Raw genomic sequence first — 25026 nt, forward strand, 5'->3', positions numbered from 1 at the left:
GCCTCCAACACCACACCGGTACGCTTTATATGGGCATAAAGAGGAAGTGACATTTCTACTATAATGTCTTATGAGAATAACAAAATTGGAAAGTAATGATAGAATAGAGCCATTAAGTAAGGTAAATTATTACATATTTTTCAAGAGACGTTATAATGTTAATGTAACTGAAAATGTTCCTTAAGATGAGTTAACCATTACGTATGACTTTAATATAAGGATTTTACACCAATTAATTGCTGTGATAATTTAATATAAGGTCTTTTAGCTTCTCCTAGATATAGATAATACCTAACTTTCATAAAGTTTTAGTTAACGAAAAAGAAAATACTGTTTTGGTTAAAAACAGGTCCTACCGGGAGTCGAACCCAGGTCGCTGGATTCAAAGTCCAGAGTGCTAACCACTACACCATAGAACCCTATATATTAATCCGACTGAATCCATTAGTTAAATACACAAAATGGCACCACTTTACGACATCGTAATCTTCGGCGCATCCGGTTTCACCGGAAAACACGTACTCAAAGAAGCCCTCAAGTTTCTTTCACCCAACTCACCTCTCACCTCACTAGCTTTAGCCGGTAGAAGCTCTTCCAAACTCACCGAAACCTTGAAATGGGCCTCCAAAACCCACCCCACCATCCCCATCCTTGTTGCGGACACTTCTGACCCACCATCTCTCCGCCGCATGGCTTCACAAGCTAAGCTCGTACTCAACTGCGTCGGCCCGTTTCGTCTACACAGTGAGCCCGTTGTTGATGCATGTGTTGAAGCGGGCTGCGACTACTTGGATATTTGTGGCGAACCGGAGTTTATGGAGAGGATGGAAGCGGTTTATTATGAGAGGGCGGTAGAGATGGGTAGTTTGGTGGTTTCGGCTTGTGGGTTTGATTCGCTTCCGGCTGAGTTGGGGTTGATGTTCAATTTGAAGCAGTGGGTTTCGCCTAAGGTGCCTAACCGGGTTCAAGCGTACGTGAGTCTTGAGTCGGGGAAAGGGCTTGTGGCTAATTTTGCCACGTTTGAGTCGGCGGTTTTGGGGACGAGTAATGCTGATAAGTTGGCTAAGTTGCGACGGTCTGCACGTAGAAGAGCTCGACTTTCGGTAATATATAAAATAGGGGAAAATTTCTAAAATGAACAATAACGAGAAAAACACTTATGATAGATTGCAACTTATGATAGATTCAAATTTGCGTTCTTCTTCTTCACAGATTCCTGGTTATGCTCCTCCTAAAGGACCACTCATAGAACATCAAAAAAAGCTCGGACTCTGGGCCGTGAAACTCCCATCCGCCGATGCAACTGTCGTTAGAAGATCACTCTCAATACTCACAAACAACCCCAGTGGCCTTCAAGGAGTCAGTGAGGATCCTACACATGCAGTAACACGTGCAGCTTTTTGGTCAAACATTAAACCTGCCCATTTTGTAGTAAAGATTGGCACCAAGAATCTTGCGGGAATCCTCCGATACATCGCAGTAGGGTTATCGATTGGGCTGCTGGGAAGGTTCTCTCTTGGGAAGTGGCTTCTGCTGAATTTCCCGTGGATTTTCAGCCTAGGCCTTTTCAAGAAGAATGGCCCGACCGATGAGGAGATAGCCAGCGCAAGCTTTAAGATGTGGTTCTTGGGCCATGGGTTCAGTGATGCCAGTCATGTTTCTGACAAGCCGAATACAGAAATCATTACAAGAGTCATGGGGCCTGAGATTGGGTATGTCACAACACCGATCATTTTGGTACAATGTGCACTGACAGTTTTAAAACATCGCGGGGATCTACCAAAAGGCGGTGTTTTTCCTCCAGGGATCGTTTTCGGTCCAACTGATCTTCAGGATCGGTTGCAAGAGAATGGTATTTCGTTTGACGTGGTTTCAAAGAGTTATATATGAGTACCTCTAGTAAAATGTGATAAATAACACTTGTAATACAACCGTTTCAAAAGAATAATTTAAAGTTATAACAAATAAACACATATGTATTTCAACTAGGTGTTGCCCCGCTCGCGTTGCGGGGCGATGATTGAATAATTCTTAACCAATTAAAAAAATAGTACCATAGTTTTGCTAGAAAGAAAAAGTAAAAAGAGTGTTAGGCAGCTCATTGACATGATTTTTAGCTGAGGGCAAAGTCATATTTTTATTTTTACTTGGGGGAAATTCAAAATTTTTTCTCGAGGGTAAATCCTAATTTTTAGCTAGGGGAAAACCATATTTTTACTTTGCACTGGGGCAAAAAAACGTAATTTTGAATTGAGGGTGATATCGCAATTTTGAACCGAATGGGAAATCGTAAATTTTAGCTGAGGGCAAAAGCATAATTTTATTTTGAACTGAGGGCAAAGACGTAATTTTAAACTGGGGGAACAACCGTAATTTTAAAGTGGGTATAAAATAATAAACTGGTGTAAAATCGTAATTTTGAGTCGGGGGAAAAACAAAATTTTATTTTGAACTGGGGCGAAAACGTAATTTTGGCTGAGGGTAAAAGCGTAATTTTTTTTACCGAGGGCGAAATCGTATTTTCGGTTTAGCTGGGTGTAAAGTCATATTTTTATGTTGAACTGGGGGAAAATCATAATTTTGAACCGAGGGTAAAATCGTAATTTTGAGGTAGGGGAAAACAATAATTTTATTTTTAGTTGGGGGCAAAAAAGTAATTTTAAACTGAGGGTGACATCAAAATTTTGAACCGAGGGAAAAATCGTAATTTTGAGTTGGGGGCAAAAGCACAATTTTATTTTGAACTGGGGGCGAAGACGTAGTTTTAAACTGGGGGCAAAAACCGTAATTTTAAAGCGGGTATAAAATAAAAAGCTGGGGTAAAATCGTAATTTTTGAATCGATGGCAAAATTGTAATTTTGAGCTGCTAGCAAAAGGGTTATTATATTTTTTAGTTGGGAGAAAAGCGTAATTTTAAACTGGGGGCAAAACCGTAATTTTAAAGTGGATATAAAATAATAAAATGATTGATCCAATAAAGGAGGGGCGGCCGCCCATTTCAACCAATGTCAAAGAAACACTATTCCCTGCCATGGTGTTTGTATATGTTGAATAACAATAATAATAATTGTATTTTGAATTTTCAAGTTTTACAAATACTATTTGGTTAGAATTATTCTTAGAGTGAATTTCAAAGATTGTCCTTTATCTTTATACTCATTTTCAGACGCTGTCCTTTATGTTTAAAATTGACGAGTTTTGTACTTTATGTTTTCAAATCATACACGTTTTGTCCTTTAAGCCAAACTCAGTTCTGTTAAATCTAATCACTCAAGGGCAAGTTGGTCTTTTTACCAATTACTTTAAGAATAAGTAAATAATTAAAAACAAATAACTCCCTCTCTCTAGCTCTCTCTCTACCTCTCCCGCCACCACCCAACCACCTCCGGCCACCACCCTCAACCAGAAAATCGAAAGGCAGTTAATAATTAAAACAAATTTATATAAGCCTTCGAAAATCAAATTTACCAGAATAAGCAATCATAAATCAACACATAGAGAGCATATCAAAATCGGAAGACAGTAAAATGCCTGTTGAATGTATCTGTGAATGATTTCTAGATTATAAGTCACATACAAACGACATTCCCTTGTTAGTGTTAAGGAAATCTAAATAAGAAATCAAATGTGAAGACATTTAGGTAGTCTGCTTTTCAAAAGCTTCAAAATTGTGCAAACCTTCGATTACCCAATTTGACCTATCCTGTTGTTAAAATATATAGAACAAATGTTTATCATTCTTGGGCTAATTCATACAGTTTGCTATTTATTGGGCTGTTGCAAGTGGGCTTATTTTGGGCCGTTGGTCTAGTTATGTCTTGAGTTTTGTTATAACAGAATTTGTTACAAGTCTGTTTTTCCGGTGAAAGTGTAAGGGTATTTTGTGTAACTTTCCAGGGGGTCCAATAAGTTGTACTTATTCTCGTGGACTAAAGTGTAAATTCTGAATTTCAATATATAAAAGGGGAAGTGCAGCTAGGGTTTGGACACTCTCTCTCACTTGTTACGTAGTCTCTGCTCGTGGAACTCTCCAGATTGTTCAAGTTTCTGATCGATTTATGTTGAAGATCTGCTGCAAATTTGAAGATCTACTACAGATCTTGATCAGTTGTTCTTCTATATTGTTAGATCCTGTGGATCATAGTCTGTTTTTGGTTGTATCGTTCCATATAATCAACTGATTTATCATCAGTTGATTACTTGTTACTTATATTGTTCATAGATCTTACATTTTGTAAGATCAAGGGTGGTTTGGGTGTTTTTCTGGGTTGGCTAAGAAATAAAAACTTTTCGTCACCGTTTTGCCACTATTTCTGGTGTTGTGATTCTGTTTGTCTTGTTTTATTGTCATTCATACCATTTTTACATGGTATCAGAGCATAATCGCTCCTGATCTGTTGTTTCCGCTGTTCGTTACTCATTTGTTTGTTATTGTTGTGTTTAGGTTCGCTCCTGGTGTTCTAGGGTTTGCGAATCTTTCAGGTGTTGGTTAGATCGACTTGATCTTGGGAGTATTTGTTCCGATCTGTGCGCTGAAACCCTAACTTAGGGTTTCCTGTTTCGTGTGAGGGTTCCGTATTCTGCTGGATTTTCACGCTGCGTTGGTCTCTAAAGCCCTTGAAGGTTTTAGGGCAAACTAACCAGTAGTGATATTTGGGTTTCTGCATATCAGATTTTGTAGTTCTTGAAAACTACAGGTCTGATATTTGTTGAAGAAAATTTCACCCTCTGTAAGATCGTTCTGTTCTATTTTTTTCATTTCTGTTGTTGAATAGTTGAAGTCGGGGTAGTGAGGACCGGCACATATTACTTGTTGTTTGTGTTTCTTATTTGCTGATCTGTGCTTGCTTCTGTGTTTCTTTTATTGTGCATTTTTATATGTGTTGGTGTTGATATCTGATATTTTTTGTCTATTCTGTTTTGGTTAGTATTCTTGTTTTGCACTTGTTAATCTTGGTAGGGTTTACGACTCCTGAGTAAAGGCTTGTCCAGGCACATCTGAGTGACGATCCTGGAATCTGGTCCCTGACTCAGCTTCGCCTTAGGTCTTTTATATTCTATTTGTGTGTAATTTTCTTTGATTCTTTGTTGACTGCTTGTTTGCTGTGTTCTTTATTGTGGTTATCATGGGTGATGGTGAAGGAACTTCACAGACCTTGATTAGTAAACTTGATATAGGAGACCCGTTGTACTTACATCCTAGTGACTCTAGTAGTTTGACCATTGTTAGCATCAAACTTAAAGGAACTGATAACTATGCTGTGTGGTCTAGTGCTATGAAGTTGGCTTTAGAAGCAAAAAATAAATATAGTTTTATAGATGGAAAAGTTGAAAAACCTAAAGATAATGTTGTTTTGGCAGCCCAATGGGATAGATGCAACTCTGTCGTATTAACTTGGTTATTAAACTCAATTTCTGAAGAACTTTTTCTTGGTCAAGTGTTTTCTAAGTTAGCTTCTGAAGTCTGGACTGATTTAAAAGAGTCATTTTATAAGGTTGATGGTTCTGTTGTCTATGACTTGTATAAAAAGATCAATTGCATTTCACAAAATGGTAGCACTGTGGCTGAGTATTATAACAGGTTGACAACAATGTGGAAGCAGTTTGATGCTATGCTTCATCTGCCTTCATGTTCTTGTCAAGCTGCAAAAGATTATAATGATTTTTCAACACTTATAAAACTAATGCAGTTTCTCATGGGTCTTGATGATGTATATCAGCCTGTGAGAACCAATATTTTGACAAGAGAACCATTTCCTTCTGTTAAAGTGGCCTTCTCTATTGTATCTAGGGAAGAGTCACATAGGTTATCTAGTAATGGACCTAAAAATCAAAGTGTTTCATTTATCTCTAAGGCTAGCCAAGGTTTTGATAATAAAAGGAGACCAACAAGAGGACCTAATCCTAATTTGAAATGTACACATTGTAATATGATAGGTCATACAATAGACAGATGTTTTGAAATTGTTGGTTATCCTTCAGGGTTTAAGAAGAGAGTGAATAGTAACAATACTTCTAATAAAGGTAGTTCAACTAATAATAATAGTAAGTCTGGTTCTGTGGTTGGTAAGTCTGCTGCTTCTACTATGTCTGGGTTACCTTTTACTTCTGAGCAGATTACCAAGTTGTTAAGTCTAGTTGGTGAGAATACCGGGTCAGAATCTCAAAATCCTAGTATGGGAGGTGAGTGCTTTAATGTGTTTAACTTTGTTAGTTGTTCTAGTTCTGGTGTGTTTAACAGTAACTATGGATGGATTGTTGACTCGGGGGCGAGTCAACATATGGTTAAATCTGATAAACATTTAATAAATGCTATTGATGTTTCTGAGTTTGATATTACTGTGGGTTATCCTAATGGAACAAAACTTAAGGTTTTAAAAATTGGTAGTCTAAAGCTAACTGAGGATGTAATTTTACAAGATGTTTTTTATGTTCCAGACTATTGTGTAAATTTGTTGTCTGTGTATAAGTTAGCTAAGGATAACCGTGCTTCAGTTGTGTTTAACGAGGAGAGTTGTTTATTACAGGATTCCAAGTCAAGGAAAATCCTGATGAGTGGTAGGCAGGATAGTGGGATGTATGTTGTAGGAAATAATGGTAATTCTGCTGGTGCTTGTTTTAATAGTTCTGTGAAATCTGTTACGTGGCATAGTAGACTAGGACACCCTTCTGATCAGGTCTTAGCTGTGTTAAAACATCATCTTAACTTAAACTCTAGTGATCATGGTCCCTGTGACATATGTCATAGGGCTAAGCAAGTTAGAGTCCCATTTCCTTTAAGTGAGCATAAAACCAAATCTGTTGGTGACTTAGTACATTTGGACTTGTGGGGTCCTTACAAAGTCACTAGTTATGAAGGTTTTAAGTATTTTTTGACAATTGTTGACGATTTTTCAAGGTCGGTGTGGTGTTATTTTTTGTCAAACAAAACTGAGGTTTTTGAGAATTTAAAGGGTTTTTATGAATTGATTTTAACTCAGTTTAAAAGGAAAATTAAAGTGTTCCGAAGTGATTGGGATTGAATTTGTGAATAATAATATAACCATGTTTTGTAAGAATAAAGGGATTTTACATCAAACTACTTGTTCCTATACACCATAGCAAAATGGTGTGGTGGAGAGGAAACATAGACACCTTTTAAACACAGCTAGGGCTTTGATGTTTCAGGGTGGCTTACCTTTGAAGTTTTGGTCAGATTGTATTCTAACTGCTGTATATCTAATTAACAGGTTACCCTCCTATGTGTTGAATAGTAAGAGTCCTTTTTGAGGTTATGTTTGGATTTAAACCCTCCTTGTCTCATCTAAGGAACTTTGGATGTTTATGTTTTAGTACTGTTTTAAATGAACCTGATAAGTTTGCATATCATGCAGACAAATGTGTTTTTCTTGGTTATTCTAATCTAAAAAAGGGTTACAAGTTGTGGAGTTTAGACAGTAAGAAAGTTTTCTATTCTAGAGATGTGAAATTCTATGAAAATGTGTATCCTTTTAAATTTAAATCTGTTAATAATCAAGAAGATATTTGTTAATTGAATCTAAATCATTTAAATTTTTTTGATACTATAACATCTGAAGTTCCTAACATGCCCAATGATGAAGAGGGTACAAGTGGTGCACATGATCCTGTTAGTGATGATCAGCAACCACTGTCGCCCTCTACATCAGCCCATGTTTCTGAAGTTGAGCCTGGTCGACAAACAGAACAGGTTGGCAGTAGTGGTGTAGGTAACAGTGGTAGGGCAGAGGACACTTCAGGGTTACATGATGACACAGTCCAATCTGAGGGCACACAATATGTTAGACGTTCTTCTAGAAATATTTCTTTGCCTAAAAGGTTTGATGAATATGTTGTTGAGGGTGAAGTTAAATATGGAATAGAAAAATCTGTGAATTATTCTAACATGTCATGTGATAACCTGTGTTTTGTTTCCAATTTGAATAAAACTTGTGAACCTACTTGTTTTAGTGATGCTGTTAAAGATCCTAGGTGGGTAGATGCCATGAATAAGGAAATAGAGGCGTTATATAGAAATGGTACTTGGAATTTGGTAGATTTGCCAAAAGATAGAAAAGCCATAGGTTGTAAGTGGATTTACAAAATCAAATATAAATCTAATGGTGAGGTTGAAAGGTTTAAGGCTAGATTAGTTGCAAAAGGTTATAGTCAACGTGAAGGGCTTGACTTCGGAGAAACTTTTTCTCCGGTGGTTAAAATGGTCACTGTTAGATGTGTGCTAAGTATGGCTGTTAAGAATAATTGGCAAATATATCAATTAGATGTTAACAATGCGTTTCTTTATGGTTCCATTTCAGAAGATGTTTATATGAAATTACCACCTGGATACTTTCCTGAAAATGAAACTAGGGTCTGCAAATTAGTTAAATCTTTATATGGGCTAAAACAAGCCCCTAGGAAGTGGAATGAAAAATTAAATGAAGTCTTGTTTAAAATGGGTTTTGTGCAGAGTTTATGTGATCATTCGATGTATATTCTGTCTGATAAGTCTGTGTTTGTTGTACTTTTGGTCTATGTTGATGATATAGTTGTCACTGGTAATTCTGAAATTGAGATTGTTAAAATTAAAAAACGTTTAAGTGACAGTTTTCAAATCAAAGATTTAGGCGTTTTAAAATACTTCTTAGGTATTGAGGTTTTATACGTTGATGATGGTATATGTTTGAATCAACGAAAATATTGTCTTTAGTTACTTAGTGAGTTTGGGTATCTAGGTGTTAAACCAGTAAACACGCCCATAGAACAAAGTCACATTATTGTAAACAAGTTAAGTCTAAATCAGAATGTGATAAAAGATATCACTAATTTTCAGAAATTGATTGGTAAACTAATATATCTATCTATAACTAGACCAGATATAAGTTATGCCGTTCAATTCTTGAGTCAGTTTATGCATTCCCCACAGGAATGTCATTTGCAAATAGCTTTAAGATTACTAAAATACTTGAAATTATCCCCAGGTAAAGGGATCTTGTTTAAAAAAGAAAACGACTTTGTTTTAAAAGGGTTTGTTGATTCTGACTGGGCCAAATGTTTGGCTACCCGGAAATCTGTTACTGGATATGGTATATTCTTAGGAAGTTCGCTTATTTCTTGGAAATAAAAAAAACAAAGTGTTGTTGCTAGATCTACTGCAGAAGCAGAATATAGGGCTATGTGTTCTGCGTCTTGTGAAGTTATATGGATCTTAAATGTCTTAAAAGAGTTAAATGTTGAGTATAAGTTGCCTGTCAAGTTGTTTTGTGACAGTCAGTCTGCAATTTCTATTGCGTTTAATCCGGTGTTTCATGAACGGACTAAACATTTTGAGCTTGACCTGCATTTTTTGAGAGAAAAAATTGCAGCTGGAATTGTAGTTCCAGAAAAGGTAACTTTTGAAGGCCAATTAGCTGATTTGTTCACCAAAGGGTTGAATGGGTTTCAACATGAAACTTTGTGTGAAAAGTTGGGTATGTTGAACATGTTTACTGTATGAATTATGGGGGGATGTTAAAATATATAGAACAAGTGTTTATCATTCTTGGGCTAATTCACACAGTTTGCTATTTACTGGGATGTTGCAAGTGGGCTTATTTTGGGCCGTTGGTCTAGTTATGTCTTGAGTTTTGTTATAACAGAATTTGTTACAAGTCTGTTTTTCCGGTGAAAGTGTAAGGGTATTTTGTGTAACTTTCCAGGGGGTCCGATCAGTTGTACTTATTCTCGTGGACTAAAGTGTAAATTCTGAATTTCAATATATAAAAGGGGAAGGGCAGCTAGGGTTTGGACGCAGTCTCTGCTCGTGGAACTCTCCAGATTGTTCAAGTTTCTGATCGGTATATGTTGAAGATCTGCTGCAAATTTGAAGATCTACTACAGATCTTGATCAGTTGTTCTTCTGCATTGTTAGATCCTGTGGATCATGGTCTGTTTTTGGTTGTATCGTTCCATATAATCAACTGATTTATCATCAGTTGATTATTTGTTACTTGTATTGTTCATAGATCTTACATTTTGTAAGATCAAGGGTGGTTTGGGTGTTTTTCTGGGTTGGCTAAGAAATAAAAACTTTTCGTCACTGTTTTGCCACTATTTCTGGTGTTGCGATTCTGTTTGTCTTGTTTTACTGTCATTCATACCATTTTACACCTGTTTTGAGCAAAAAGAATCAAATGTTCGAGTTCTAGTTTGTGGGCCAAAGAAAACGAGACAAGGGTGCCTTATCTTTCCTTTTGCTTGTAAACTTGTAATGCATAAATAAACTGTTTATATATCGGACCATAAATAAACCCAATTTGACCTCCTCCACCACCGTAGCTCCCAACCGGACCACCACCTGCCACCATCCTTCATCAACCTTCAACGAACACCGCCCGCCTGCCACCATCCTTCATCAACAACCGCCAACATCAACCCACCTGCCACCGTCCTTCATCAACAACGACCGCCATCAATAGCCGCCATCAACCCTGCCTGCCACCATCCTTCATCAACCTTCAACCCTCAATTTGACCTATCCTATTTTGTACATGAAAACCCCAATTTTTATTAAGAACAAACCCTAACCTTCCACTAAATCTGCAGATCCGGCTCCTGAAGAGACAGAGAGAGAGAGGGGTGGTGGTGTGGAAGGAGGTTATGGCGGTGGTGGACGGTGGTTACGACGGTGGCGGTGGCGGTGGTGGGAGGAGGAGGTGGTGATGGTAGAAAGATGGAGCAGAGAGTGGAAGAAGAGTTTTATTTCTTCAGAGAGAGAGAGAGAGAGAGAGAGAGAGAGTAGTTGATATATATAACTTTTTTTTTCTTAAAGATGTTTCTTTTTTTAAAAAAATAGGGTAAAAAGACAATTCTACCCTCATGTGCCTTGCACATGATTTGATTTAACAGAAAAAATTGACTGGGTTACGCTTAAAGGACAGAGCGTGCAAGATTTTGAAACAATAAGTACAAAAGTCGTCAATTTTAAAGACAAAGGACACCGCTTGAAATTGGGTATAAAGATAAAGGACAAAATTTGAAATTCACTCTTATTCTTATTATCAAGGCCACGAAGTCTACGTACCATTTTTCTATTTCTATTAGCTGTCTTTTCATGTTAGCGTCACATCATTCTCTATTCCCGATTTTCAACCAGATAAAGACACATCATTCTCTAGCATTGTTCATTCCCCACCCTTTTTTTTATTTCTATATAAATAATATATATTAATATATTAATTTTAACTCAATTTCCTAATGAAATAAAAATAAATAAATATGAGCTTAATATTAACAAAAAATAAGAAAAGATACATCACTTTAAATCGAAAAAACGTAAACGTAATTTATAGAAAGAAAACTAAATATCTGTTCTTCATCTCGTACGATAGTTGAACTGTATAAATATGGTTCACTAAAGTTACCGATCAATACGTATCAAAGCCGCTTACAAGAAAAAAAAAATACTTTATATTGAATACAACTCGATTTTCATCGAAATTATACTGTAATATTGACATAAATGATTAAACAAATTTGTGTATTTCAATTTTTCAAAGAAGTTGATGAACACTGTATAAAATGGCAAATCAAATGGAGCCCGTGCAACAATGCAACCCTAAAGCTAAGGGATATGGGGGTCATGGTTGGGTCATTATTTGCCATATAGGACCATTACTCATGCACTACACCACCCCTTCATTAAATCATGGTGGTTCGCGTGGATTAAACCATGACAACTACGACTCTCCCATTTGAAAGTTTTAAGACAAAATAAATTAAAAAAATAAAGAGGATAGTGGTTTGGGCCATGACCAAACCCTTAGGGTAGTGGTTTTGGATGGTGGATTAGAGATGGATGACATGATACATATGTGGAGGGTCATGGTGGTCCTAAAGGTCATGACACACCCTATAGCCTAAGAAGCTTCACACTGTGCCACCGCAAGCGAGGCGTGATGTGTCTCGCAGTGCTTCCTTGCCACATCAGACCCCACAACCTTGCATTAACAGTATATTCTATGGCCTAATTGGGCTACTATTGTTAACCAATACAATGTGCAAGTTTGAGATGTTAAATCCATTTCCTTTCACTTCCACTCTTTCTTAGTTATTTTTAACTTCATAATTAACTAATTAGCTGTATGTATCTATTATGCAGTATATGTAATTAACATGCCGATTTATAACAACAGGCGTAATTTACTTACAACCATTGTACTGGGTAAGAACAGCTTGTATGGTGAAGACTTTTTGTCACTTTTTTTCTCTTCAAAGTTCAATACATCTACAAAACGTCTACTCCATTTGAAGCTACGTATTGTGTTCGATGAAAGCTTTCAAAAACTATTTTGCGCATTTCCAATCCACTGCTTGATTTGTAGACAATTGAGCTGTGTTTAAAACCAAAATGAAACTTCTAATTAGCTAAATTAAATGAGTCAATATTTTAAGTGTTGTAAAGGAAATAAAAGGTTGTACTTACTTAACTTCTGGGATGGGAGCTAACATGTATGTGATTATAGTTTTGTCACGGTCTAGGAGTGGCTCATATAAACTTACTATCCTGTTGCAGTAAGGTGATCTGTATGCATCACCTAATTCTGCTATCCGTTTTTTTGTTCAAATCCCTCACTTTTTTTATCTCCTTTCTGACTATTTCATCTAATCTTTTTCGGCAGGAGTCATAGGAGGTTTTTGTTTCCTGGCCGTTGATGTTTGTAGGAGGGAGGCAATCTTAAAAACGACTCCACCGACTGCATTTCCGCATCCGTCACTTCAGTGAAAATATTTGGTGGTATTTTGTTACCATAGACATCAGGGTTTATGTTTTGTAGTTCATTCAAAAGATGGACTCAGTGACTGTATTTTGTGTTTATGTATTTGGTTGTGTGGACTCTGCTAAATCGACCGCTTGTTCCATTTTTTGTTCCACATCTATACCAGCTTGTAGCCCTGTTTGTGTTTTCAAATACATAATTTTTATATACAAGGAAGAAGATGGTTATTATTATAGTAATTATCAAAAGGTCAGTATTTTCACCATGTGAATCAACTTCTTTGTATACTTAAACATCTACAGTTTGCAATCGTGCAAAACAAGTGTCTGTTATACTTACACCTTCGTTGGTCAACCCTGCGTCTATATATTTAAACAGTATGTTTTAAGTAGCATACCAGTTTATTATATTTTATGATAAAAGTATGGAATAAAATTAGTTACCTTCCCTCGTTTGGTCAGGTTGTCTGTATACACCTTTTTCTATGGTTTGCAGATTTGCCATGCATGAGTCTAAAATACCCCCATCATCGTTTACGAATCAGCGTCACAACCTTAGATATTCATAACATTTTGTCATCATTTAACTTAAAATGTTTTTTTATTTAATGAATTACACAAATTTGTATACCTTTGGTATTTTCTATGTTTTCATTGGGGACCGCTTCATCTGTATGCAAATGAACTTCGGATGTGTCTGATATTGCCTTGTCTTGGGATGTCATTTGTGAAATTTCCACCCTTAATGCATCATTATTTCCACTAAATTCTTGAATATTATCGGCACCTTCTGCATCCTTGGCTACACAAGCTTCATCACTACCAGAAGTTCCATGCTCAGTCGTTGAAACGGTATTCTTAACTGTATCATCCCACTTTTTACACATTTTCATAATCTCTGGATCCAAGTATCACTTTGCTTTAGCATCTTTAACGATTTTTTTCATTTCCGTAACAAGTGCATTGTACTTCTTTATGTTATTGTCCATGTTCTTCAACAACACCTGCAAGTTTTGAACTTTTTTTTTATTAGCATGCGTTTTCAAAATATATAACATGCATGATTATTTTGAAAGATTGTACCTTCTTATTTTTGTTGGAGGCTTCACATGCAGCAGCGTCATAGCTGACCCCAGTTAGCTGAAGCAGAGTGCTGCAATACTCTATGGGTTGTTGCGTTTGTGTTCCGATGCCCATAACTAGATACAACTCTGATATAACATTAATTTCATAGTTTTCCTCAAACAAATCAAAAGTAGATGGTATGTAACACTCATCAACAGAATCTATTGTTGGGTTGTTTTCTTATACTGTTGTAACCTCGTGTAATGGAATGTAGTCACCAAATAGGTCTTCCAATAACGTCGAAGGCTGTTGATGTTGTTGATGTACTGTAATGCAGTCCCCAAGTAGGGTTTGCATTACTTGTTCACACTCTACATGATCCCCATGCAATTGGTTTTCATTCGGGTCATCTTCTTGATCGTCATTGTCATCTTCAACATCTGTCAGCGGCCCATTGTTGTATAAATGCTCTTCCATGTCGTCAATCATACGAGATGTGATATACTTTATAAAAGGCAATTCGACAACTTCTTTGAACAGGCGGTGCCTTTTGTTGTACTCATGGGTGTATAAAAGATGCATATAATAGTATAAAAAAGTTTAAAATGTTAGTAACAATCCATGTTTTTTTCTTAATGTTTAAAGATTCTCGAAAAACATACCGTGAGAAAGGCAACAGGTCCATTATATTGTGAATCCACCCTTTTCCAACCTTGTCTGGTTCGTCTGAGATATTCTAAAACATAAGAGTACCAATCTAGTTTTGCTATATCTTCCTCTTTGTCAATTGCAAGCAAAAAACTTTGTTTTATTGTCGTTGATTTTGTAATCTCTACAAATAATGTGTTTCAATAGGCTAGAAAATTCAACTTGAATAACCTGCCACCATTTTGTTGTTGTCTCATTGTTTCTGCAACCAATCCATGAGTAATCCTGTTTTTGGGCCACTGGTTTTTAAACTCATCTATAGTTGACTCGACACCATTCGTAGCAGTATTTTTTTCAACTATTGCACCTTTTCGAGTTTATTTTTTTCAACTACCGGATTATGTCTTTTTGGAATACCAAACACCTCGTATACTAAATCTCCTGTTATTGGTATTTTATGTTTTCCGATGTTTAGGATATTGAATTGCTCGTCATAGTTTTGTAGAAGCCAAAATCCCAAATGTGTAGATATGTAATTAACCTTTATATCAAGAACAGAACCAAAATCGATGTTTTTGACATCCGCTATTTGTGCTGCAGTAAACTTCCTTATGGTATCTACGAAAGCAGAAGGACTACACCTTAGAATTAATGCCTCGTGGTGATATTCATAGAAAGGTCTAGGTTCTGTCCTAATTGGTTCGGGTTTTTTAATGGTCTTCTTTTTTTATGACATGATCCTTATGTTTATCTTGTTTCTGCACTTACAACTTCTTAACGGGCTCCTCAAAATCATCATTGTCTTCAACATTTCTGTTATTGTCCCTCTTTTTTGTGTTTTCAGCCATTTTTGTTTTCAAAAGTTGAATTGGTTGCTCAAAATCATCATTATCTTCAACATCTCTGACATTTGGCCCCTTTTTAAACTTTTCAGTTTAATTTGTTTTCAACTGTTTAATCGGGGGTTAAAAATCATCATCATCATCATCAGGAACCCCTACATACATGAATTTCATACTTTTAAAACCGAACCACAAGTTACCAAATCATAAACCACAATTTTTAAAACACCTTTACCAAGAGCCCTACTATACATAGCCACATGTTATCACAAAGCATACACCAATTCAAAAATCAATAACAATTACCAGAACCGCAAAATAAGTTCTACATGAACCAAAAATTATCAAAATACTTAACCGCTAGTTAAAAATATATGAATCCCAAGTTAACAAATCATAAACTGCTCGTTGGCCATAAGCCCTAATAAACATATGCACATGTTGTCACAGAGCATACGCTAGTTCAAAACTCAATAACAAATACCAAAACCGCAAATTAAGTTCTACATGAACCAAAAATTATCAAAATACTTAACCGCAAGTTATAAAAATATACGAATCCCAAGTTAACAAATCATAAACCGCTCGTTGGCCATAAGCCCTATTAAACATAGCCGCATGTTGTCACAGGGCATACGCCAGTTCAAAACTCAAATGCTAAGTGTAACACCTTAAAAATTTGTGTCCAATAAAGTATAAACACGTGTCATAAGCTCTGAACGTGAGAAAGAATACTTTGGAGGGACTAAAGTTGACAAACAGGGAAACTATGTGAATATAAGGGTCCAAAGTGTCAACAATGGATAAATATATTCTAAAATAGCCCTACATAATGTTTATACCTTCCAACGAATAAATCATGGATCATACGAAGCGAAACATAAAGGAAAGTGAGGAATTACAAACTACAGGGGCTAAAAGTGTCAACATGTGCAAAGTATACCTCTGAGTGACCTTTTGGCAGACCCGAAGCTTTGTAATGATAAAATATACTCACTAGAATATGTGGTTAGAATTTCATAAAGTTTCGTTATCGTATGAGAAAGTTATGATCAAATTCATGTTCGAGGGGTTAAAAGCGTCAACATTGAATTCTATGGCCTTATGAGTGGTTACAAGGTTAGTCAAGGACTTAACCAAGTTAGTAAAAGTCCCAAGACCCTTAAAAATCAAGTTTGGAGGCTGAAATGGCAATTTAGAAGCTCAAAACCATGTTACAAAGGACCAGGGACCAAAATTGCAAAGTTTGAAAACTTGTTGACTGATCAGACATGTCAGGCGGCCCGCGTGAGAATCCCTGGTAACCCCAGGCGGGCTGCATCAGACTCCCAGCACCAGAAAACGTGGACAGCTGCCATTTCAGGCCTGTTAACCGACTTTGAGAGCTTGTTTTATATACCAGGGGCTGCCCCAATGGTATTTCATGCATAGGGGGCACCTGTAATGATCTTGTATCATGTGTAGACTTGTTTGTCACCATCCTATGAGATCAAAATTGTTATATAAGGAGCCTAATGTTGTAACCATTTGTGCATTCATTTGCAAAAGTTCACAAGTGCACTCCTGGAGCTCTCTGGACAGCAAGCACTCTTCCTTAGGCTCTCTAATCTCAATTAGGACTCTTGTAAGTGTCCTTAACCCTTCCTAATTCGTTTTAGCTTAATTAATTAGCTAAAAGTCAAACCGTCGTAATTAAGGTTTGACTTCGTGATTAATAAAAATGTGCTCTGTCAAATCACGAATTAAAAGTACCTTTAAGTAGGTAATTATGTGGGTAACAAACCCTTAAAAGGGTATTTCCAGATTCCCACTCTAACTATGTTAATTGTCGAGTCAAAGCTTGTTATAAAAAGTCAACAGAAAGGTTATTTGCGAATTAATACATAATTAGCAATGTAGGATGCATGCAACCTGTTTAATCATTAAAATAACTTGGTAATTAATGTAAGAACATGTTCCAACATGTTCAACTCGACAATTTTCAGTTTAAGCTCGGTTTGGAACCGAAAGTCGCAAAGTTTGACTTCTGCTTTGACTTTCAGTTCTGACCCGTTTAATCCAAGATTAGGATTGCCTTAGAGCTTCTTTTGAACCTATTTACATGTTAGTATAACTCTCTGAGATTATACAACTTGGTTCATTGGATATCCTATTCACATGCATGTTTCCGTTAATCGCTTATATGTTGACCATTATGCCCATTTGACCTTAAAACGTGATTTTTGAAAATGTAAAAGGGTAGGCACCTTAGCTACTGATTTATAAACTTGAACCCAAAATTTGAAGTCAGATTGAGGTCTAGATTAAGAGTTATGCTCAATAGCATAATTAAGAGCTTCTTTACTAATTAAATGGCGTAAATTATGTATAGCCTATCAAAACCAAAATTTTTATACCAAACTTTTTACCCACTATTATAAAATAATATTTTGGGATTTTTGGAGATTTTTATTTATTTTTAGGCTGAGCATAACTTAGTGTTCTAAGATTAATTCGGTTTATGCCGGTTTTGCCCTTTTTAGCCGTAAAATGAGTTTTACAAATCCTTTTGACCTCAAACCAATTTCTACTGATTTGTTATGATAAATAAATTATTTTGAGCCTTCTGGAATATTAAAAATATCAGCTTTTTACAGAAAACCCGGAAATGGCTCCAAACCGCCTTTTTAGGCATTTTTAACGCATAAGTGTGCACTAGAACCTTATTAAGCTTAAGGGTTTGAACCTACTGATGTAATTAGTGAATTTTCATATTTTAAACAGTAGGAAAATGTTTTGAACTCAGAATTCCAGAATTGACCTTTTTAGGCACATGTGAAATTACCAAAATGCCCCTACGGTGCATAGTAAGGTTAAAGATAATAAATTTCACATAAATTTGATACCCTACTGTTATGACTTAGTAAATTAAGTATATTTACTAATTTAATCAGACCTGTAACTCAGGTTATCATTTTAACCCTTTTACACCTTATAAAATGACCAAAACGCCCTTTTGAGGCATAGTTTTGGTTTATAATCATTTGGGGCATAATGGAAGGTATCATTCTGATAACACAACATATTTTAAGCATATTGACTTCAGAAACTTGTATTTGACTCTTATGGTTACTCGTTACGGATTATACGCGTTCGGATCGGCTTATGCGACTAGTTTGGCCATTTTAGCCGAAACGGGTCAAACCATATCTTTTTGGTCTCAAAATCCAGAATGTGATTATGTTACCCATATAAAACAAGTGTGCAAGCTTGTTGGGACAAAACCACATTCTAAAACGGTCTTCGCCTTATTGTGTGTTTAAAACCGTAATCTTTATATAAAACTAACCGGTCTAAGCTTAAGACCCGTTAGGATTCTAATAGGTTATTAAAACCTTAATTTTCAGATCTAGGAGCCCAGTAAAAGCTACGTGTACTCGTTATATTTGGTTTATACTTTGCTCAGGTAAATACGTTTAACTTATTTTCCCTATACGGGCTTGGGGTACGGTATATAAAATACCGCTTGGTCGGGGAATTGACCTTAACTGGTCTTGGTTATGTGCAGTCAAATTAACCCGTTTGAAAATGCTGTTTTGTTTGTTTAACGCCTTTGGGGGCTTAATGACCATGTCCCGGATATCCTTGGCATCATTCAAAGAATGGCCACGACCTTAGCACTCGGGTGTAGGCGTACACCCATAGTGTTGTACAACATGTATAATCGTCGGTACGAGAGAAGTCTCGCGGCGGAATTATATTAAGTGGTGTGTCTATTAATCTTTAACCCGGCATGACCCGGGCTATCGAACGCAGAACGAACATGTAATTCTTTTACAAGATTATTAAGCAAATAATTGTCCCAAGTTATAAAAAGTTTTATTCCACGAGCATTTAAATAAATTTTAAACATTTTCAAAATGAGTCAGTTAAATTGTATTTACCAGTGTAAACTGACGTATTTTCCAAAAAGACTAAGTGCAGGTACTACGCGTAATAGGCTGGTCACTCCTTAAGCATCCATAGAAGTCTCGCAAGCTTAGGATGCATGAAGTCTGTTGAAATGAAGTTTCCTTTTTATTTGATTCTGCCTGTGGATTCTATTTCAACATTTTGTGATACTCGAATATTACAATAATTTAAGTTGAAATAAATATATCTTTGCTTCCGCTGTGCATTATAATTTGTGTTGTTTGACTATGATGATATCAACTACGTCACTTTAATCCCCCACCGGGCCCACCGGTGACACGTGGAAATTAGGGGTGTGACAGGTTGGTATCAGAGCCAACACTGAGTGAATTAAACACTAGCCTTTTGTGTTTAGTCTCAGTGCACGAATTGCACAATCTTCGAGTTCCGAGTCTAGACAAAGAACATAGGACAAACTCTGTTTTGTTTTTTTTGGTCTTTGTTTTATTATATTGTTGTTGTTATCTAAAACATGTATGCAGGTCAACATGCCACCAAGATTTCTTCGCGGACGAGGCAAGGGCCCAGTCACGGGTCACGATCACGAAGCCGGGCCTTCGCACCGGCGTACCCCATCCATTACCATGAGCACTAGCCCACAAGAGCCGTGGAGGCTCTATGTCGAACCCGGGAGGCGGTCAGTCTCCCTCAGCTCTTCACCTTCTTACCAGCATTCCTTTGGGCCTCAATCGGAAAATGAGCCCAACGAGCAACCACCCTCTTTCATACCTTTGCAGAGATCCAACTCTCACCACTCCTTTGGTGACCCAACACCAGTTTTCCAAAGCCGATTCAACCCGGCCAACATTTTTCCAGAACCCGTGGGTTTTAACCCACTCGGACCGGAAGACCACTTCTCTGGGGAAAATGACATGGACGAGGATACTGATCCCATGGAGCCTGCTACAGGAACGCCGAACCACCCCATCAAAATCTCGGATGGGTCATCTTTCCATGGATCACCATACCGCGGTCCGGACAGTTACCAGGAGAGGTTCAAGCAGTGGGACTGGTACTTCACGCCCTCTGAGCACTCGTCCCCATATCAGCAACAACAGCAGCAAGACCCTTCTGAGGATCAACGATTTGTGGCAGTCACTCCGCCACCACCACCACCAGTGGAACAGCAGCCGCCTCCGGAGCCACCGAGGCGGAGAGGGTCAAATGCACAGATGTCCATGCGAGGGGGTGTCCGCATCAGCACACCCCAACCATCAAGTGGCAGCCATTATCCGCCACTTCAGGAGGAAGAGGAAGAACCACAAATGGGGGGTCCATCAAACCCCATACCAGAGATCAACTCAGTACCTGTGGCACCTCCACCGGGTTTTGACAACCCAATCCCTGCTTATGCCGGTTCCGCGGCATACAACCCATTTGAAATGTCGGGCCACAACAGCTTTAACAAGCCAACGTGGACCCATATCAGGAGGCTTGGGATTACAACGCTCGACACCCTGAAGGGCCCTATGGTGGTCCTTGGACTACCGGGTACCCTCCATATGTGTACCAGCAGCCACCACCATTGTACCAACCGCCGCAGCAGCAGCTTATCCCACCAGAGCGTCAGCAGGAGGTCCTTGAGAGACTGGACCGTTGTGAACGGGAAATCCAAACTGAGCGCAGACACAACAGAGGTTTCTTCAAAGGACTATCAGATTTGATCAAAGGAAAGTCCAAAAGGAGGGACCATTGAAGATCTTAGTATTTTAGTTGTAATCAGTCCCTGCGTGGATTTGTTGTTTCTGTATTCAGCTCCTGCGCGAGCTTGTCTTATTGTATTCTGCCCCTGCGTGGGTATGTCTTTCAGTTGACCCCTGCGTGGGTTTGTTGTTTGTTAGTGTGTTCATTTGTTTGTTGTATTTCGCCCCTGCGTGGGCATGTTGTTTGTAGAAGTCCCGTTTAGGACAAGTATTGTACTGTTGAATCTTTATTAATGGAATGTTGCATTTAAATTTTCATGATTATTGTTATAAATAAGTATATGAATAAACTTAAAATAAAAAGGTAAAAATGAAAATAACATTTCCTAAAATAAAGAAGACCTACCATTAATATAAAATGGCAAAATCTAAAAGGGGACAAGACCTAGCCACATATCATTTTAAGACAAGGCCAAGATGGTATCTCCATAATTAGATTCAGGTCCATAATTAACGTCTCAACTTAGGATTGATCTACGTTATAAAGAGAATCTAAGAGGTAAAACCTAGCCACGTGTCGTCGCAGACATGGCCAAAATGGTAGAACCTGTCTAGAAAATTCCAAATTCTGTTAACATCTGTAAGTATGTTAACATACTGGGCAAATTGTGACACAGTATAAGTCACATAAGCCATTATTGAAAATTGGGTTAATTTAAAAAAAAATTCCCTGTAAGTAAATATCCATTCCTTGGGAATGAAGTACCTACGGGTAATAATTAATGTCCTAGGGACTAAGAGACAGTTAGAGTCTGCAACTCACTGTTTATGTAACAAGGCCTTTAGGTGCCAACATTAAAGTTATAATATAGGATTATAATAAAAGTCCTGCATAAATAATTAATTAACAAATTAACCAGTAATGACTATTTAAAGCCATGGTTAATAAAGTATAAAATGCTGTATTAACCTCTGAATAAAACCTTGCCTATTATTGTCTATATGTAGCAATTGAAGCTACATGGCGGGGTCGGACGAAGTGAACAGTCGTCCGGTAGAGAACCACGATAACGCAAAGATACAGTTAACTGGTGCGGAGTTGAAAGCACTGGTAGATGATGCGGTTACAAAGGCATTAGAAAGACAGTACAGTGAGTACAGTGGGACCCATAGTAGGACCTTGTCTACACCGCATATCAGATCCAAGACTCATTCGGAGTCTCACGGCAAGCCACCATCTGTCCAACCCAAGTCTAAAAAGGAAGAATCTAAGAAGGATGATGATAGACATTCTTCGAATGAAAATGATAATCATTCCAAGAAGATCGTGCTTTATGATGCCCCACGTGCCAAGGGTTGCACGTATAAATACTTTGTGTCTTGTAAACCCCGGGATTTCACTGGGGAGAAGGGGGCAGTGGACTGTATGACTTGGCTTGATGAGATGGAGACAGTAGTGGATATAAGTGGCTGTGCTGAAAGAGATATTGTGAAGTTTGTGACACAATCTTTCAAAGGTGATGCACTACAATGGTGGAAGTCGCTGATTCAAGCCACCGGGAAGATACCTCTATACAACATGTCTTGGGAACAATTTGTTGCCCTGATCAAGGAGAATTATTGTCCCCAACACGAGGTTGAAAGGATAGAATCTGATTTTCTGTCCTTAGTCATGAAGAACCTGGACTGCCAGGCGTACCTCACAACCTTCAATACCTTGTCAAGGCTAGTTCCCTATCTTGTAACACCTGAAACGAAGAGGATAGCCCGTTTCATTGGGGGTCTGGCCCCAGAAATTAAAGCGAGCGTCAAGGCCTCTCGACCCACTACGTTTCGATCAGTAGCTGACATATCTCTGTCCCTTACACTAGACGCAGTTAGACAGAGATCCCTGAGAGCTGCAGACGCTGAGAAACGAAAACGCGAAGATGACGGTTCGCGGCGCTCAGACAAGAAGCGCAAGGGCAATGACGACCACAAGAAAGGGTCGGGATCCAAGAAGGGAGATCAACAGTCGGGTGAAAAACCCAGGTGCAAAGTTTGTAAGAAGCACCATTTCGGGAAATGCAGGCAGGAGTCTAGATCCCAATCTCAGCAGAAACTATGTGGGATTTGCAAGTCCCCGGATCATAAGGCATTGGATTGCAAGAAACTTAAGGATGCCACCTGCTACAATTGTAATGAGAAGGGACATATTAGACCCAACTGCCCGAAACTGGCCAAGAAAGCAGAAGAGGGAAAGAAGACTAATGCAAGGGTCTTCCGCATGGATGCAAAGGAAGCTATTCAGGATGATAATGTCATAACAAGTACTTTTCTCATTAATGATGTCTACGCAAGGGTATTGTTTGACTCTGGGGCGGATAGATCCTTTGTAGATAATAAGTTCTGTGAACTGTTGAAATTACCTGTTAATGTTTTAAGTATGAAATATGAAGTGGAATTAGCTGATGGAACAATAGAAACAGTTTCGACTGTATTAGATGGATGTGTCCTATCCATTAGGAACCACTCTTTTCCTTTGTCCTTGTTACCCTTTAAGCTAGCAGGCTTTGATGTAGTAATAGGAATGGATTGGTTATCGCGTAACCAAAGCCAGATAGTGTGCAATAAGAAGCAGGTAGTAATCAAGACCCCATCTGGTGAGCCACTCACTATTCAGGGAGATACTCAACATGGATTGCCAGAGCAAGTGGCCATGCTTAAGGCATCCGGATGCATGAGTAAGGGTTGTGTCATTTATATGGCACAAGTAACCAGTGACGAGAAGAAGCCCAGGATCGAAGACATACCAGTCATTTCTGATTATCCCGAGGTTTTTCCGGAGGAACTACCTGGTTTGCCACCAGATAGGCAGGTGGAATTTAGGATTGACATCATCCCCGGAGCTGCACCAGTGGCCAGAGCACCATATAGATTAGCACCAACGGAGATGAAGGAATTAAGGACACAGCTAGATGATTTACTAGCTAAAGGTTTTATTAGACCTAGTTCATCTCCATGGGGAGCGCCAATTCTGTTTGTTAAAAAGAAGGATGGATCAATGCGTCTATGCATTGATTACCGTGAGCTAAACAAGGTTACTATCAAGAACATATATCCTTTGCCTAGAATCGATGATCTTTTCGACCAGCTACAGGCAACGAGTTACTTTTCTAAGAAAGATCTCAGGTTAGGCTATCATCAACTGAAGGTCAAGGAGGAGGATGTACATAAGACCGCGTTTAGGACTCGTTATGGTCATTACGAGTTCCTAGTGATGCCTTTTGGGCTCACTAACGCACCTGCCGCATTCATGGATCTCATGAATCGCGTATGCAAACCTTATCTGGATAAATTTGTCATCGTCTTCATCGACGACATCCTCATCTACTCGAAGAACCAAGCTGACCATGAGAAGCATCTTCGGTGCATTCTTAAGCTGCTCCATCAAGAGAAGCTCTATGCCAAATTTTCAAAGTGTGAATTTTGGCTTCGCGAAGTCCAGTTCCTTGGGCATGTTGTGAGTGAACATGGAATTCAAGTGGATCCCGCAAAGATAGAAGCTATTATGAACTGGCAAGAGCCAAAGACACCTTCAGAGATTCGTAGCTTCCTAGGTTTGGCTGGATACTATAGGCGTTTTATTGAAAACTTCTCAAGGATTGCTGCGCCCTTAACGTCGTTAACACGTAAGAACATTAAGTTTAATTGGGGGCCTAAGCAGCAAGAATCTTTTGATATCTTGAAGCAGAAGTTGACTAACGCACCAGTGCTGACTCTACTTGAAGGCATTGAAGAATTTGTGGTGTATTGTGATGCATCACACACCGGAATGGGTTGTGTGTTAATGCAAAAGGGCAATGTCATAGCCTATGCTTCGCGTTAATTAAAGGTGCACGAAAGAATTACACCACCCATGACTTGGAATTGGGTGCCGTTGTATTTGCACTTAAGCTTTGGAGACATTATCTGTATGGGACGAAGTGTGTGATCTATTCCGACCACAAGAGCCTTCAACACCTGTTCAATCAGAAGGATTTGAACATGAGGCAGCGACGATGGATGGAAACCTTGAACGATTATGATTGTGAAATAAGATACCATCCAGGCAAGGCCAATGTAGTCGCAGATGCCTTGAGC

At 38.2% G+C, this 25026-nt stretch overlaps 1 protein-coding gene, 1 long non-coding RNA gene and 1 other non-coding gene across 3 annotated transcripts; 1 reads left to right on the forward strand and 2 right to left on the reverse strand.

Annotated features, from left to right (window-relative positions):
- Nucleotides 1–347: 347 nt before the first annotated feature.
- On the reverse strand, nt 348–419 carry TRNAQ-UUG. The gene has a single exon. It is a non-coding gene; the product is annotated as a tRNA-Gln (tRNA).
- Nucleotides 420–453: 34 nt separating this feature from the next.
- Nucleotides 454–1957, forward strand: LOC110905949 (probable mitochondrial saccharopine dehydrogenase-like oxidoreductase At5g39410). The gene is made up of 2 exons (XM_022151346.2): nt 454–1103; nt 1213–1957. The coding sequence occupies exons 1-2, from the start codon at nt 462–464 to the stop codon at nt 1888–1890; spliced, it is 1320 nt and encodes a 439-aa protein (XP_022007038.1). The 5' UTR covers nt 454–461; the 3' UTR covers nt 1891–1957.
- A 1702-nt stretch (nt 1958–3659) lies between these two features.
- On the reverse strand, nt 3660–10740 carry LOC118486684. Its single transcript, XR_004879480.1, has 2 exons — nt 10148–10740; nt 3660–3704 (listed from the first exon to the last, which is right to left on the reverse strand). It is a non-coding gene; the product is annotated as an uncharacterized LOC118486684 (long non-coding RNA).
- Nucleotides 10741–25026: the final 14286 nt, after the last annotated feature.

Source organism: Helianthus annuus, chromosome 14, assembly GCF_002127325.2.
Source record: "Helianthus annuus cultivar XRQ/B chromosome 14, HanXRQr2.0-SUNRISE, whole genome shotgun sequence".
NCBI classification, from domain to species: domain Eukaryota; kingdom Viridiplantae; phylum Streptophyta; class Magnoliopsida; order Asterales; family Asteraceae; genus Helianthus; species Helianthus annuus.

Coding starts and splice junctions, on each gene's coding strand:
- LOC110905949 (XM_022151346.2), top strand. CDS start 462: ATGGCACCACTTTACGACATCGTAATCTTCGGCGCATCCGGTTTCACC. Junction 1,104..1,212: donor GTAGAAGAGCTCGACTTTCG/GTAATATATAAA, acceptor TCTTCTTCACAG/ATTCCTGGTTATGCTCCTCC.